Raw genomic sequence first — 14,009 nt, forward strand, 5'->3', positions numbered from 1 at the left:
TCTTCTCGTCCGTTACCTTGTATTTAAGCGATGGGAAGGGAACTCAAGCAACGACGGCTAAGCCTAGCGGGACCACTTGAAAGGGAGTGCCAAATCCGGAAGAAAGTGCGGGGCCACGTGTGGGGGTTTTGCAGACGCACATCTACTTTGGCGTTTGTCCTTCCTTGCTCGCAACCACCATGTCATTGTTGTATTTTTCATTCATCGCCGCTCGCTCTCTGCTCGTGCTGCTGAGCAGCGAATTGTGGACGAGAACATGCTATCTTGAGACGCGATCGCGGTTGGGAGAGTAGAACAAGGCACAACCGGTGTTTACGTTCAGGTTCAAGTTTTGTGTACACAGCCGGTAAGTCTGCTCTCCATTCGCGTTCGTACAACATATCTGACAACAAGGAAGATATACAAGAATGCGGAGCCCCGAGCTTCTGCCATGCCCTCCCTTCGACTCATCGCCATGTCGAAATGATGTGCGTCGGGACTTGACCCGTGAGCGAGAAGAATGGGTGCGGCAACGCGAACGTCTCCCACTCCTCATCGAAAGCGTGCGACGTGCCGCCCAGGGTGGGCGTGTGCCCGCTATGGTCTTCCTGAAGCGGTTCTGAGCGTGCCTCATCAGCGCCAAATATATGAACAAAGCGATGCCACTCACGCGTCTTGAGTTGCAGGCCGAACACATAATCAAAGGCGGCCTTCATAATTTCGGAAAGACCCATCATTTTAGATGCCTCGTATGTGCTTGATTTATAGAGAGGACGAGAGGGTTTCAAGACGGGTTGGTGAGTTCCAGGTTCGTCCTCGCACTGCGCCATTTTCTACTGCTCGAAGAAACAAAAGGCTTTGGCTAGATATCGGCGTGTAGCCTGCAGCGTATGTGTACGGCCTCGTGTTATCCACATGTATCGTTGCGCGTACTGACGTCTTCAATAGGCCTTTGTGTATGAGAGCAGGAAATCGCGAAACATACGGCATTGGTATTGGGCGTCAATTCTGTGGGGATATCGGAGTCAAGTCCGAGGAGTCACCGCCTCTTTGCCCAGCCTACTGCCCCTGTCGTGTACCCCGGAGAACCTGCCGCGACCCAGGAACTGCCGGTACGCCTAATTCTTTATGCTTATTACATGTCGAGACTTCGCGCCCTATCTCAACTCAAAGATAACCTCCAGACTGTCCGCTCGATCGCTAGTCAGCGTACGTATCATTGCTTTCTGGGCAGTGGTACAGGGGGGGCCGTCCCCATCGGAAGCCTTTCCGACATACATCTCGCCACCGTGGATTATTGAGCCTATCGAGGAACCCCACACTGCGGTGAGGGAGGTACTCGCTACCCTCAGAATTTTAATAGCGAATGCTTGTGTTGCAGGACCTGGACCTACAGACAGTATTACTCAGTCAGGCCTATTTACGAGACTGTACACGGTCACGTTGCCAAACGCGGTCGCAGAGGTCCGTCGTGCCGGTGGACGCGTTCGACGTATCGCAGCAGTCCTCATGGTCGATACGCGATAAGGCCGGACTTACTCAGGCTTTGCGGCCTTATCTCCATCGGTCTCCGAATTTGAACTGTAGCAGCCACTCAGCATTGGTGAGTGTACGTCCAGGAGTCAAGGAAGGCACGAAGGACGAACCTCGAGACCGTTATGCCGTAGGATCGATAACAGCCACAGGTTCAAGACCTCGGCACCAAGTCCGTCAATGCCGTTCGGCGGTGGTGGGTGGGTTATAAGGAGGCGGTGGGCGTCGACATGGACGGCACGTCCTTGCCTAGGCGTTCGTCTTCAAGGATGCACCTCAACGCTGTCTTCGGGTTCCTGTTTAGCCTCGCCACCGTCCGCGTCGCAGCGGTACAGGTCAGCGTTCAGCATACCGGGAGGACGCTCACCTTGGGGAACGTCTCGTACTTCGTCCCTCCTTCGCCAGTCTCGTCGCTTCCCAATGCGGCATTCCTCGTGAAGCCTGCGTCCGGGGACTTGATCCCGTTCTCCGTGATCCCCACCTCGAAGACGGTGTTCGACCAAAACGCTCTGGAGGCGACCATAGCCCAGTGGTCTGCTAAGGACGATGTGTGGAGCGAGGCTTTCCTCACTGGTACGCCCCTGGTTTCAATAGCCGTTTTATTTGCATTGACTCTGTGCCGCAAGGTGTCTACCTCAGCTTCAACGGCACACGCGGCATTCCGGTGGCGTCGCTTGGGAGCGCCCAAAAGAAGTTCGGAATCGACTTCGTGCTGCGATCTAAAAGCTTCCTTGGGGGTGTCAGTTTGAAGACCCCACTGCCGTCTGGCCCGTACTTCCTGGAAACCGCAACCGGGAACATTTTCGAAGGTCAGAGCTCATCTGACTGCAGGGTTCACGTTGCGGAAGCTGACTATATATGCAGCCTACCGTTTGTACAACGACGAGAACCAATCGTTCCTGTATGGAACGATCCCGAACGGCAAAGACAGCTTCGACATCCTGTCTGCGCGCGTCCCTGGAGCGTCCACAGAGACCATCGGCGTGCCCTCGCGTCTGTACTTTACGCCCACCCCCGAGAAGCCTCTCGCCGGGTTCCGCCTCGCGGTGAAGGACATCTACGACATCAAGGGCCTCCAGACTGGCTGCGGCAACCGCGCCTTCTGGCAGCTGTACCCGGCTAAGGAGCGCACCGCGCCCGCCATCCAGCGCCTCCTCGACGGCGGGATGGTGCTTGTCGGCAAGGCGAAGACATCGCAGTTCGCCAATGGTGAGACTGCGACGGACGACTGGGTCGACCTTCATGCCCCGTACAACCCCCGTGGCGACGGGTACCAGGACGGGAGCAGCTCGTCGACAGGACCCGGAACGGCTACCGCAGCGTACCCGTGGTTGGACTTTGCGGTCGGGAGCGACACCGGTGGATCCATGCGAGGCCCGGCAGGCGCGAACGGTGTCTTTGGCAATCGGCCCTCGCACGGGGCTGTTGCCTTGGACGATGTGATGCCGCTGTCGCCGGAGTTGGATACGGCAGGCATCTTCGCCAGGGATGCGAAGCTCTGGGCTACCGCAGGACACTGGTGGTACCAGAACTTCACTTCGGTGAGCAGACTGCGGTGACATCGTGGAACGAGATACTGACGCGTTCTCACAGTTCTCGAAGTTCCCGAAGAAGGTCATCTTCCCCGTGGATTTCTTTGGCAGCAGCTTCCTTAGCACGCCTCCCGCTGCAGGGACGGCGGCCGCGACGTTCAACACGTTCATCGGCAAGCTCGAGCACTTCCTGAACACGACGCGCACCGAGGTCTCGTTCGCCGGCCTGTGGAACACGACTAAGCCCGCCAACGCCACCGCGCCGACGCTACAGACGTTGCTGTCAACCACATACGCGGACATCATCACGCTCGACCAGATTGCCCTCGTCGCCGACCCGTTCATTGCGGACTTCGGTGCGGCGAATGGCGGACGCATGCCCTTCATCAACCCCGCGCCGCTTGCACGATGGAACTACGGCCGCGCCTTGCCTGCTGGGCGCAAGGAGGAGGCGTTGACGAACAAGACCATCTTCATGGATTGGGTCGCGGACGAGGTCCTCAAAGCCGGCGACCCGGACACCTGCGCAGACTCCATCTTGCTCTACCCGCAGAGTTCGGGCAACACGAACTACCGGAACCGGTACATCAGGTTAGTCTGAAGGTGGTTTCGTGTTTCGACCTGTTTGTTGACGCGCTGTCAATGTAGCTCTCCTACTGCGCCTATCGGCTTTTCCTCTGGGCGGCTTTCCGTTCACGCCGAGACCCCGGATATGGTCGTGCCAAGTGAGCGATAGTCATGACACTCGAGTTGTTACTGCTTGCTTACAAGTTGCTTTCACGTAGTCGGTGAAGCACCTTTTAACTCTACCATCACAGGAAAGACCGAGTTCCTACCAGTCACTCTGAGCTTTGTCACCGCCAAGGGATGCGTAAGTCACATTTTGAGTAATGCGAAGGCCTGAAGCTAAGTTCGGTCGCTTTTCAGGACCTGATGTTGTTCAACCTGTTTGCCGCGCTGCAAGATGCGGGCATAATCAGCCCTGTTGGGACGGGGTCGCGGGTGTTTGCATCGTAACTTGACATTCACGAGATGAATACATTCGAATGCCTTATCCGACTCCATACTCGTACTAGTCGTGCGCAGGACACAAACAGCTGAACTTGTTGGATGTCCGTGAGCCAAGAATACACGACTTAGCTTCGAATTTAACTCGGAAAGCGCAGGAGCCCACGCCGGTATGCCAGGTTTGAGTACATATGCTAGAGGTCATTGATGCCTATCCAAATATTGAGATGTAAATATATATGGCGCACATATGGTACTACCGAGCGAGATATGGAAGTACCATGTCAAAAAGACAGCCCTATGGACCAGGGTAGGACGGTGCACAAATAGTGGACGGTAATCCAGAAGCAGGCAAAAAATTCCCGCTAGCCGATTTGAACGACTGACCTCGTCATTAACCTCGTCGATCAGGTGACAATACTAGTGACGCGCTCTACCAACTGAGCTAAGAGGGACTTGCTCACAATAACTCGTATGTGTATATATCAGAAGCCATCAGACAATGATCGAACGTACCGTGAAGCTTGAGCTTGTTCCTTGAAACCTCTTGTATCTTGCACCCTGCTTTCTCTATGAATGCTTTGCCGCACTTCCCTCTTGCATCGGCAACCTGACGTTTGATTGTGCTAGCAACCAGTGAGCAAGAGACACTCTGGAAGACATAGACTATCTTCAGGTACCGACACAGTTACACCAGCCAGAGCACGCTCATAACCTTAATACCACCTCAGGATGAACTCGTATCCTCCGGAACTGCTTGTGCAGCTAGCACCAGTCATGTTCGTGGCTGGTCTGGATGCTCAGGCTCCGCAATCCCCGACGAACGCCCCTCCGACTCCCTCGACTCCCTCGACTCAACAACCGCCCCGACCAGACGCTTTCCAGCTTCTCTGCATGAGGCTGAGAGACGCGCTCGTATCTCAGCGGAAAGTTGCTATCTGGCAGCCGGAGAAGTCCAAGACGTTCCAGGTTGTTCTTGTGGATAAGGTGCGCCCGCAAATTGCTGGTTGAGAGCAGTATGTGACAACATCGTAGGACGTCCCGTTCCCGCCGCGCAAAATGCTCCGTCCAGATGACCCGCAATATAGCGCATCACATTCCCCCCTCTCCCCTTTGACCCCAACATCCCCCCTATACCCGGACGGTGTCATTGCGCCTATATGGATCCGCAAGCACACGACCCTCGTACCTTCGGTGTTTGTGATGTTCACGCGCATCTACGAGTCACCACCGCTTCAACCAGGACAAACAGAACGCGACCGCGAAGTCGAAGAGAAGCGGCGGGACACTGAACTCTCGGCTGAGATCGCGCAGCGGAAGAAGACCACGAATGAGCGCGGATTGAAGCTCACCGTCGTGCTAATGGCCAGCCGTAGGATGCTAGGTAGGTTAATGAGTATGGGTAAGTGGTAGCATATGACTAACAAAACGCTAGATGACCCTACTTTGGACGGACGGCTCACGTACATTCGGAGACAGAGTGGACTGGACCCCCGCGCGGCGCTCTTCGTACTGAGTCCAGTTTCACCTACGGAGATCGGGGACTTCGTGCGCAGGTACGCCATACCATCTTAACCTTTGAACAGCTCGTAAAATACTGGAGAGTAGCTTGCAAGATGCGCTATGGGAGCCCGCACTGGAATATTACACCAATCACTCGAAACGCGTGAGGCGGAAACGGAATCGGCATTCGCAGGCCACTTCATACCAGCTGCCTCTCTCTCCGATGGCTAGTGCAGGTATTGCACGACCGCTTCGCCCGGAAGGATGGACAGTTAGGTACGAGTATAAGATGGCGTGTTTCGCCGAATTCCGAGGAGAGGACCAGGTTGCGCTCAAGTACGTCAAGTGCAGTCTCAAGTAGTGCCAATATATGAACAACCGGCATCCAGGCATTACCAGGATGCGTATTCAACGCTCATTATCATGTTCGGCTCTACTGCAATCCTTCCTCCTCGCACCAAGCGCTGGGCCGAGGCGAAGGTGCTCGCAGACTGCATTAATGTTAAGGTACGATGAAATTTCCCTACTGTAAGCGTACACTCACAGCTGACGTCCCATCTCCTTATAGATCGTAAAGCTCTACCTATACAACAACGAACATTCTCTCGCATTGTCACACCAAAACAGCCACATGCGCAAGTTCGCCGACTTCTCACGCGGCTGGGGTATCGGAGAGGAGACGTTTGAGTTCTGGAGCTGGCTTGCACGGCAGTAAGCCCGCCTCAAGCCTTGATTCGGACAGAGGGCTGACGACGCGTATAGACATCGCGTGTTTGCAGAACTTCTTGAACAGGGCACACGTTCTAGCCTCAAGATCCCGACTGCGTATCCGACCCCGACGCCATCTGCTGCCGTCCTCGCGGCGCAGTCTCTCGAAGCCTCGCAGATCGGCCTGGAGGCGATGCGCGTGCTCGGCCTGAACCCCAACCAGGCGCTCCAACACCCCGGTTTCTACTACTATATGGCAGCGCGGTGTACGGAGCGGCGGCGCGAGCGGTTCCTGGCGGTGCTCGAGACGGAGGTGATAAAGATGCCCGCTGTTATGATGTTGGCGTCCTGACGCGTCGTGCAGGTAGAAGGCCAGCAGACCAACTCGCCCGGTTTCGCGAATGAGAGGAAGGTTGACCATCTGGCCATCGTCTTGGAGGTGGGTAGCCTTCAGCTCGTGGTTGCGGTATACACCTGATTAAACTTGTCTTCAGCTCTATACCCGCGCGTATGAGCTATTCAAGAAATGGAGCCCGCAGAACTCGCAGAATCCGGGACGTCTGACGCTGTGGATAGCGTACCGCATCGCTCAAACGTACTACGACTCGGGCAAGTTTGACATGGCCGTCAGGTACGCTCAATGGTCGCCGCCATGAGCATCATACTGACGCTAATTAATGTGTAGATTCTTCGAGCGCATCGCGAAGACATATCGAAGGGAGAGCTGGGAATCATTGCTGCACCCGTTGCTCTCTCAATGGTATGCATGCGCTCAACAGCTGGGCGATATGGAGCTTAGCGTTAAGCTGTTGATCGAGATGCTCGCTTACGGTGCGCCAGAAACATGGTTGTTGAGTGTCAAGGTATTGATCAAGCGTTTATGAAGGTGCAACCGCTTCAGCGGATGATCCAGATGTATTACAGGACGACCTCCTTGCGGTACTTCAGGTGAGCAGAACATGCTCATCCGGCTCATTGCTATGTCTCACAAAGAACAGAGTACGGTGCCATCTATCACGGAGGAACCCCTCGTAGTCGATCTTTCCGAGTCTAAGTCAATTTGTGAGTCATCGTTACCCGCGCCAATGCGTTACGCTCATTCAAATTTGTGCAGTGGATGCATCGGTGGTCTTCTGGGACCACGAGATTGATGTCGGCGAGCAGGCCCGGTTCCAGATACTCCTCTCCTCCCAGCCCGACGTGTCCCTGTCGTCTATACCGTTCACTCAGCTCGCCATCCACTTCGGCACGCATGCACCTCCGCTAATCATCAAGCATCACCAGCCCGATCCCGATGTCGATGTGCCTACCGTACAACGGTTCGACTTGGGCGAGGTCGTCGTTGCTCCTGCACCCACAGAACCTGTCGAGATCGAGGCTGAGCTGCAGTGGGGAGCCGGGTCAACGATCGTGTTTACAGGAAGTGTCTCGTCGGCTTTGCCAATGCACATCTTGGTATGTGTGCCCTATGAGAGCTCTGAATGGCGCCGCTCACATACACCGCCAGGTCACCAAACTAGTCTTTACCATTAAGGTCAACTCCTGGTGGATCGAGGTACCTATCGTTCCGGAGACCACGCGGCTCGAGAATGCACTGGTAGCTCCTCGCTGGTTGTGCTCGGTTGAGCCTCCGCGCTTCATACCCATACGCCGCGAGGATCATTCTTCAGTACGGGTTCGCCATCGTCCTCACCAAGTGGAGGTCGCGATCTCGCATGAGGGGCCTGCGTACATCGGGGAAGAGTTCCCGATCGAGATCAACATCACGAACCAGGATGACCGGGAACTGGAAGTCGTCCTCGACGTGCTCCTACAGCCCACGGAGATCGACGAAGCAGGTAGGTGCCATTCCTACTCTCATACTCTGGCTCGTCGAGACTAACTCCGTGTTCTTTGCAGTTAATCATGTCGCGATGGATGACCAGCGCTCTACAAGCTTGCTCAAGGCGGTCGCGTGCGGTGTCCTCGCGCCAGGGGTGAGCGTACTGAAGAAGCTCTGCCTCGCGAACACGGGCGCCCCTGGTGAGCGTGTCATCGACATCTCAGTGCAGTCGCACTCGACCGCGCAGCCGCCTACATCGCCTGTCTCTCCCACAACTCCCGCGAGCGCGACTGCTCCGTCGCTTGTTGATCGGAGCGAGACCCTGCGCACACTAGCCGTTCCGACGGTGCTGCCCGTCGAGGTCGAGCATACGGTGACGTACAGGCGGCCGACAAAGCCTCAGCCGGGCCTTGCGGACTTGATGACGTTCGAAGGTAGCCATAAGGACGAAGCGGTGGCAGTGAAGGCGATAGTTACGAGTATCGTATCAGTCGTGGCGACGTCGGGCCTTGTCGTTGAAAGCGTGGTTTTGCATCGAAAGGTACGTGCTCCACTCAAATTGATGTTACCTCACCCTGAACGTCGTCGCAGAACACCGAGGTCGCCGAGGTGATGGACTGCTCGGTAGACCAGGATGACTTCAGCGGCGGTAAGTGAATCCTGCATCGTATGCTGACTCGATGCTGATGAGACACAGAATGGCTTGCTGGGGATAAGTTCGATGACAAATGTCGTATCAGCGTCATTCCTGATTCGGAGCATCCGGATGCATCGATCCCTGGACCTGGCGAGTACGAGATAACATGGAGAAGGTACGTTGTCTCTCATTTATTTATTGGCGTGTATTGATCCATCGACGTACAGGCTTCTTCACGACGGCAGCCATGGCTCGCTCTCAACCACACGTTTCCCGCTCCCGCAGCTCCTCCCGCCGTCGGATGGCCTCATCGCGCTCCTCGACGCGCCAACGACCGCGCGGCTGCACGTCCCGATCCCACTCCGATTGACTGTCCGGAATCGGCATCCGACGCGCACCGCAACCCCGACAGTGCAAATCGAACCAGACGCTATGGATGCGTTCGTCATTGCGGGGCTCCGCCACGGCCGCATGCCCGTGCTTCTGCCTGGGCAAGAGGATGCGCTCACGTGGAACCTCATCCCCGTTCAGTGCGGCATGGTTCGCGTGCCTCGCGTCAAGGTCCTTGATAGACGCAGCGCGGTGCAGCTGGCAGGGGCGTCGGCTGGCAGCGGCGCGGCAGAGGGTGAACAAGCGGAGGGAGACGATGTCGAGATCGTGGATGTGCGATGGGATGGACGGCCGCAACGGATGTTGGACGAGGAAGGAGTAGAGGTGCAGGTAGTGAAAGGGCACGATGCATACGTGTTGGTCGTGCCATAACGTGCGCGGTACGCATCTCCATCCCTACCCGGTGTTTTTGGTACGTCTTGCTCAGCTACCCCTATACCCTTGTACTGAAGTTGCCTAGTCGTGATACGTATATAGTACCGCTCGGACGGACAGAGGAATTGGGATCGTTGGATCCCGGAAGTAATATCTGCAAGTCGTGCGTGCGTGATGGGAGTTATTCAAGAATGTGCGAGATGGTAGTATCGGTGAGGCATGTTCTCGTGGGCTACATACCTTCACGTTGTGTTTCAATGCGTGTCCTCGGCGCGGTACACTTCACGCTGTACGCTGACGTCGAGGTACGCCAGCTAGCCACCAGATGAACAATCGGGATCGACCTAGCCACAAGGGCGTCTCTTTGTTCGGCCCTTTTGATCCTACACCTCAACCTTCCCGAGCCGTTCTCCTCCTCTCATTCACTCTGAGTCGCTATTTTCCGTGCTTATTTTCGATCCATCATGTTGGAAGAATCAGTGGAGGTCTGCTTCGATGACATGCTAGACTTGTTTTTGCCCGGGGAGGACCCTGGTAATGCATCGTTCGCAAAGCTATTCAACGACATTCCGCAGGTCGAGGGAAAGGAAGCTAATTTGTATGGCGCCCTGGTACGCTCATCGTCCTTCTGCTAGTGGACCCCGCTAATATTTGAGACTTGTTTGAAGGTCGACGTCATTAATAAGAGTGATATTTTGCAGGGATACATCTTAACCCTCCACAGCGCATCTGGCGACACTGAACTGACCATCGACGGTGGCATGTATGCTACGAACGAGTGCACCACTACCCGCAACAAATCAGCAGACTGGTCAACGTTAGAACTGTCGTTCTTATGCAAAGTTGACGACAACGCAAACGACGAGCAACCACCATCAAACGAACGCATACCATGTCTCGAGCAAATCCTATCACACGGAACTCTCGTCTTCGATCGTCAGCATCGTACCCACCACTACACCATCGTCACCTTCGGTACCTTGGCCCGCGTCGTCCGGCTGGATCGTGCTGGCGCTATCTTTTCGGAGAAGTTCGACTACACGGACGAGCCTGCGAAGCTCGCGAGGTTCCTCTGGCGGTTCTCGCGTCTTTCAGCCACACAAAGGGGACACGATCCAACTGCAACCCAGGTCTTTCCTGGAAGCCCCGACCACGATTTCATGATAGCTTGCGCCTCAACTCCCCGCCCCGGCATTGGGGACTATGCACGCGTACTCTTCCAAGAGTCTCTCGCCCACGAATGGCCTTGGTGGAGAATCACGGTGGAGGACGCTGGCGGCCCTCGCGATTTTCTGGTAGGACGCCCTACGTTCGTCGCATGTGGACTCGTCGGCAGGGGCACAAGAGGCTACATCGCTCTTGACCTGTGCAATCCGGATCATCCCATCGTTTTCCTCAAGGACTGCTGGCGGGTCCTCCATGAGCGATCGGAGACAGAAGGTGCCATCCTCTCGTACCTCAACGAGTGCGACGTGGAGGGCATTCCAAGTCGGCTGTGCGATGGCGACGTTGGTGAGCAAGAGACCGTCTCGCAAGACGTCTGGAAGGCAAAACACGTGGGAGAAGAATGCCGCATGAAGCATCACAGGCACTACCGGCTTGCCGTGAAGGAGGTTGGCATTCCCCTGTACAAGTTTGAGACTGGTCGACAGCTGGTGTTCATGTTCATCGACTGTCTCGAAGGTGAGTATGTTGATGTGCCGGATGCCTATCGAACGTTGCACTAACACGGCATTCAGCTCATAAGTCCGCCTATCTGAAAGCCGGTGTAATCCACCGAGACATCAGCTCTGGCAACTTCCTCATGTTACCGACGAAGCTTCCGGGTGCCGATGGAAAGGCCGTCTACAGGGGGCTCCTTACCGATTGGGAATTGTCGAAGCGCATCGAGTATGATGGCGAAGCCCCCCGCCTCTCCGGCCGAGCGGTGTGTCCCGTCGTTTCTGCACTCGAAGATTACCTGCTCACATGTCTTCAGGGAACTTGGCAGTTCATGTCCGTCAACGCGTTGAACAATCCCGACAAGGAGATCTCAATTCCAGACGAACTCGAGTCGTTTTTCCATGCCCTGCTTTGGTTCGCTATCCGGTGGCTCCCTCACAACTGCAACGATGTCGACAAGTTCATGTTCGAGTACTTCGACACCGGACGTACCGAAAACGGCAAGGAATACACTTGCGGCACGGTCAAGCAGAGCACGATGAACAGCGCACATCTCATCACGCCCACGAATGCTTCGTTGCATTTCTTCCGTCGCCCCTTGTCGAAGAAAGGCCCCCAAGGACCTTCTGCTCAGCTACTCACGTCAGGCGATCCCTCCGACTCGAGCGAACCGTCGACCTCTGCAGTGAAAGCTCCCGAATGGTCCGAAGCAGACCTTCATCCCATCGATGACGTGTTCGCTGAGCTACTCGACTGGTTTCAGGCAGCCTACCGTCTCGCCAACCACCGGAAACTGAGATCGACCCCAGTGCCAACGCAGCAGCCCCTCGAAGGGCTTGACGCTGCACGCTTCAAGAGATTCCAGCTTCTTCTCGCGGAGGACTCTCAGCCATTGGGCGTGGCGCTCAGTGATCCCACACTGCAGCAGACCCGTGCGGGGCTGGAGGAGCGCGCAAAGAAGCTCGAGACCCACAAAGCGATGTTGAAGTTCCTTTATGCCCGAGCCTTCGCTCCTGACGTGTGGCCACAAGGGGACAGGCAGCCCGACCAGCTCTCGAGGAAATTCAACCCGAAGAACTAAGGGCGCTGAGGACAAGCGGGTGACGGGCCCTACATGAGGTATCTTTGGATTCCGCACCCAAGAAGCCACGCAGTACGCTCATCCTTATTTAGTGCGGTCTGGTTCGCGTGCCGCGCGTGAAGGTGCTTCACAGGCGCAGTATGGTGTAGCTGGCAAGGGCGCCGGCCGGTGGTGGCACGGCGGAGTTGGAACAGGTGCCAGAGGGCGACGATGTGGAAATCGTAGACGTGCGATGGGGTGGACAGCCGTAGCCCGTGTTGGACGAGGAAGGAGTGTAGTAGAACAGGTAGCGACAGAGCGCAATGTACACGTAGTATCGGCCTTACCATAGACTACGGAGCGCCGCACTTGTATTGTGTGTACCAACATCTGGCATACCCCGTGGGCTCCATTCTCGGCATCAGGTAAGTAGTACCAAATCCTCTACATGACTTGCATTGGTATTGCGACGTTTTGAACAGCAACTTTCTTTCAATCTGACTCGCACAATATCCTGCCAAGTACACGGTCGATACGGTGACCGGCCATTGCTGGTATGGCGCGGGTGCTGAATGCATCCTGTTTCAACGATGCACCCCAAACACTCAGCAACCATCTGGGTCAGCACTCGTAATAACCCTGAGGCTCAGTGGTTGCCTTCGCCGCCCCGCCCCAGTGCAAGTTCAAGCAACTTGAAATTCTTGAAGTTCCGAAGGTGTTTAGTGGCGTTTCAATGTTTGGCTTTGTTAGCATCTAAAGCCGCTGCCTTCCTAACTTGGTAAATACGCATAGTACTGCCGATTGAACGGTCGCCCTGGTATCGTACCCTGACCTACCCTGACTCAAGGCTGGTACGAGGGACGTCTCGGTGTCGCGATATTACTCTTGGAAGGAGCGCGATACATTTTCAAGGATCTAGCAGCCTGTAAGCATTCAAATCCTCAAGCAAGGCTTGCACTGGCAGGTTTTCTGACCGTAAGTTACTCAGGCTGGCGGCCGCATTCGTGTACATCCTGATATTGAGTATCCATCCCAGGTCGAGAGACCCTCTCCAGGTGGCTGAAACCACGGGACTCGCGGACCTTGGCTGTCAGCACGCGACTGAAGTAAAGAGCTTTGTCCGCTATTCAGAGAACTGTCGCTCAGGTTGGAGGTACCCGGTTTAGCCATGCATGAAGATTGCCGCTGACATTGAATTTTATAATATGTCCGGGTTGTAGCCCGTAGCTGCGAGCCTTGGAAGAATCGGCCAGCACGCCGATCATTGGCCAGAAGCGGAAAACAAACGTGATAGAACTGCGTTCTCGGCGCCTGACGTGGCGCTTGCTTTGCCATTCAACCACTACCTCGACTAGCCATCTGCGCAGTTGCGCCAGGAAAGCTGCCACCCAGTGCCCAGCCACACTTTGTTACACGAACTTGAGCCCTGCTCCTTTGTCCTGCCCCCATATCGGAATTGAACCGCCGCACAATAGCACCAGCCTCCGTGGCTAAAGTTCAACACTTATAAAATCCTGGGTCGGCTCTCAGACTCTCGGTGTGTATTCGCTCATCTCACTGTCTTCCTCTGCCACTTTGCATCTCCACGAATACGCGATGACTGACTCCAATATTCAGGCTACGCCTCACAAGACCGTCCCCATCATCAACTCTTTCTCTGCTTCTCGTGCCCCCTACGTTGCTACCGTTCGCGCCGAACTTCGCTTAACTATGCAGCACAAACTGGTCAAGGTCAGCTTCGACGAGTTTCTGGACCTGTTCGTGCCCGGGGAGGACCCTGAAGATGCATCGTATTCTGGC

The 14,009-nt window shown here is 55.6% G+C and overlaps 3 protein-coding genes and 1 non-coding gene across 4 annotated transcripts; 3 read left to right on the forward strand and 1 right to left on the reverse strand.

The window, feature by feature from the left end:
• Positions 1-1,716: 1,716 nt before the first annotated feature.
• TRAVEDRAFT_74521 (amidase signature enzyme) lies at positions 1,717-4,061 on the forward strand (the record flags this gene model as incomplete). Its single annotated transcript, XM_008045045.1, has 7 exons — positions 1,717-2,085; positions 2,139-2,321; positions 2,377-3,053; positions 3,106-3,635; positions 3,693-3,769; positions 3,830-3,915; positions 3,972-4,061. Exons 1-7 carry the CDS (start codon positions 1,743-1,745, stop codon positions 4,059-4,061), a joined length of 1,986 nt encoding a protein of 661 aa, XP_008043236.1. The 5' UTR covers positions 1,717-1,742.
• Positions 4,062-4,411: 350 nt separating this feature from the next.
• TRAVEDRAFT_t183 lies at positions 4,412-4,507 on the reverse strand. The gene has a single exon. It is a non-coding gene; the product is annotated as a tRNA-Thr (tRNA).
• A 277-nt stretch (positions 4,508-4,784) lies between these two features.
• On the forward strand, positions 4,785-9,484 carry TRAVEDRAFT_132236 (uncharacterized protein; the record flags this gene model as incomplete). Its single annotated transcript, XM_008045046.1, has 19 exons — positions 4,785-5,039; positions 5,088-5,436; positions 5,488-5,608; positions 5,661-5,891; positions 5,945-6,062; positions 6,124-6,266; positions 6,318-6,594; positions 6,643-6,702; positions 6,758-6,894; positions 6,949-7,094; positions 7,150-7,211; positions 7,262-7,325; positions 7,378-7,718; positions 7,771-8,101; positions 8,163-8,626; positions 8,677-8,734; positions 8,777-8,897; positions 8,950-9,304; positions 9,347-9,484. 19 exons carry the CDS (start codon positions 4,785-4,787, stop codon positions 9,482-9,484), a joined length of 3,771 nt encoding a protein of 1,256 aa, XP_008043237.1.
• A 467-nt stretch (positions 9,485-9,951) lies between these two features.
• TRAVEDRAFT_52179 (uncharacterized protein) lies at positions 9,952-12,230 on the forward strand (the record flags this gene model as incomplete). The annotated part of the gene is made up of 4 exons (XM_008044650.1): positions 9,952-10,098; positions 10,156-11,170; positions 11,227-11,414; positions 11,466-12,230. 4 exons carry the CDS (start codon positions 9,952-9,954, stop codon positions 12,228-12,230), a joined length of 2,115 nt encoding a protein of 704 aa, XP_008042841.1.
• Between the last annotated feature and the right edge of the window lie 1,779 nt (positions 12,231-14,009).

The sequence above is a fragment of the Trametes versicolor genome (assembly GCF_000271585.1).
Source record: "Trametes versicolor FP-101664 SS1 unplaced genomic scaffold TRAVEscaffold_11, whole genome shotgun sequence".
NCBI classification, from domain to species: domain Eukaryota; kingdom Fungi; phylum Basidiomycota; class Agaricomycetes; order Polyporales; family Polyporaceae; genus Trametes; species Trametes versicolor.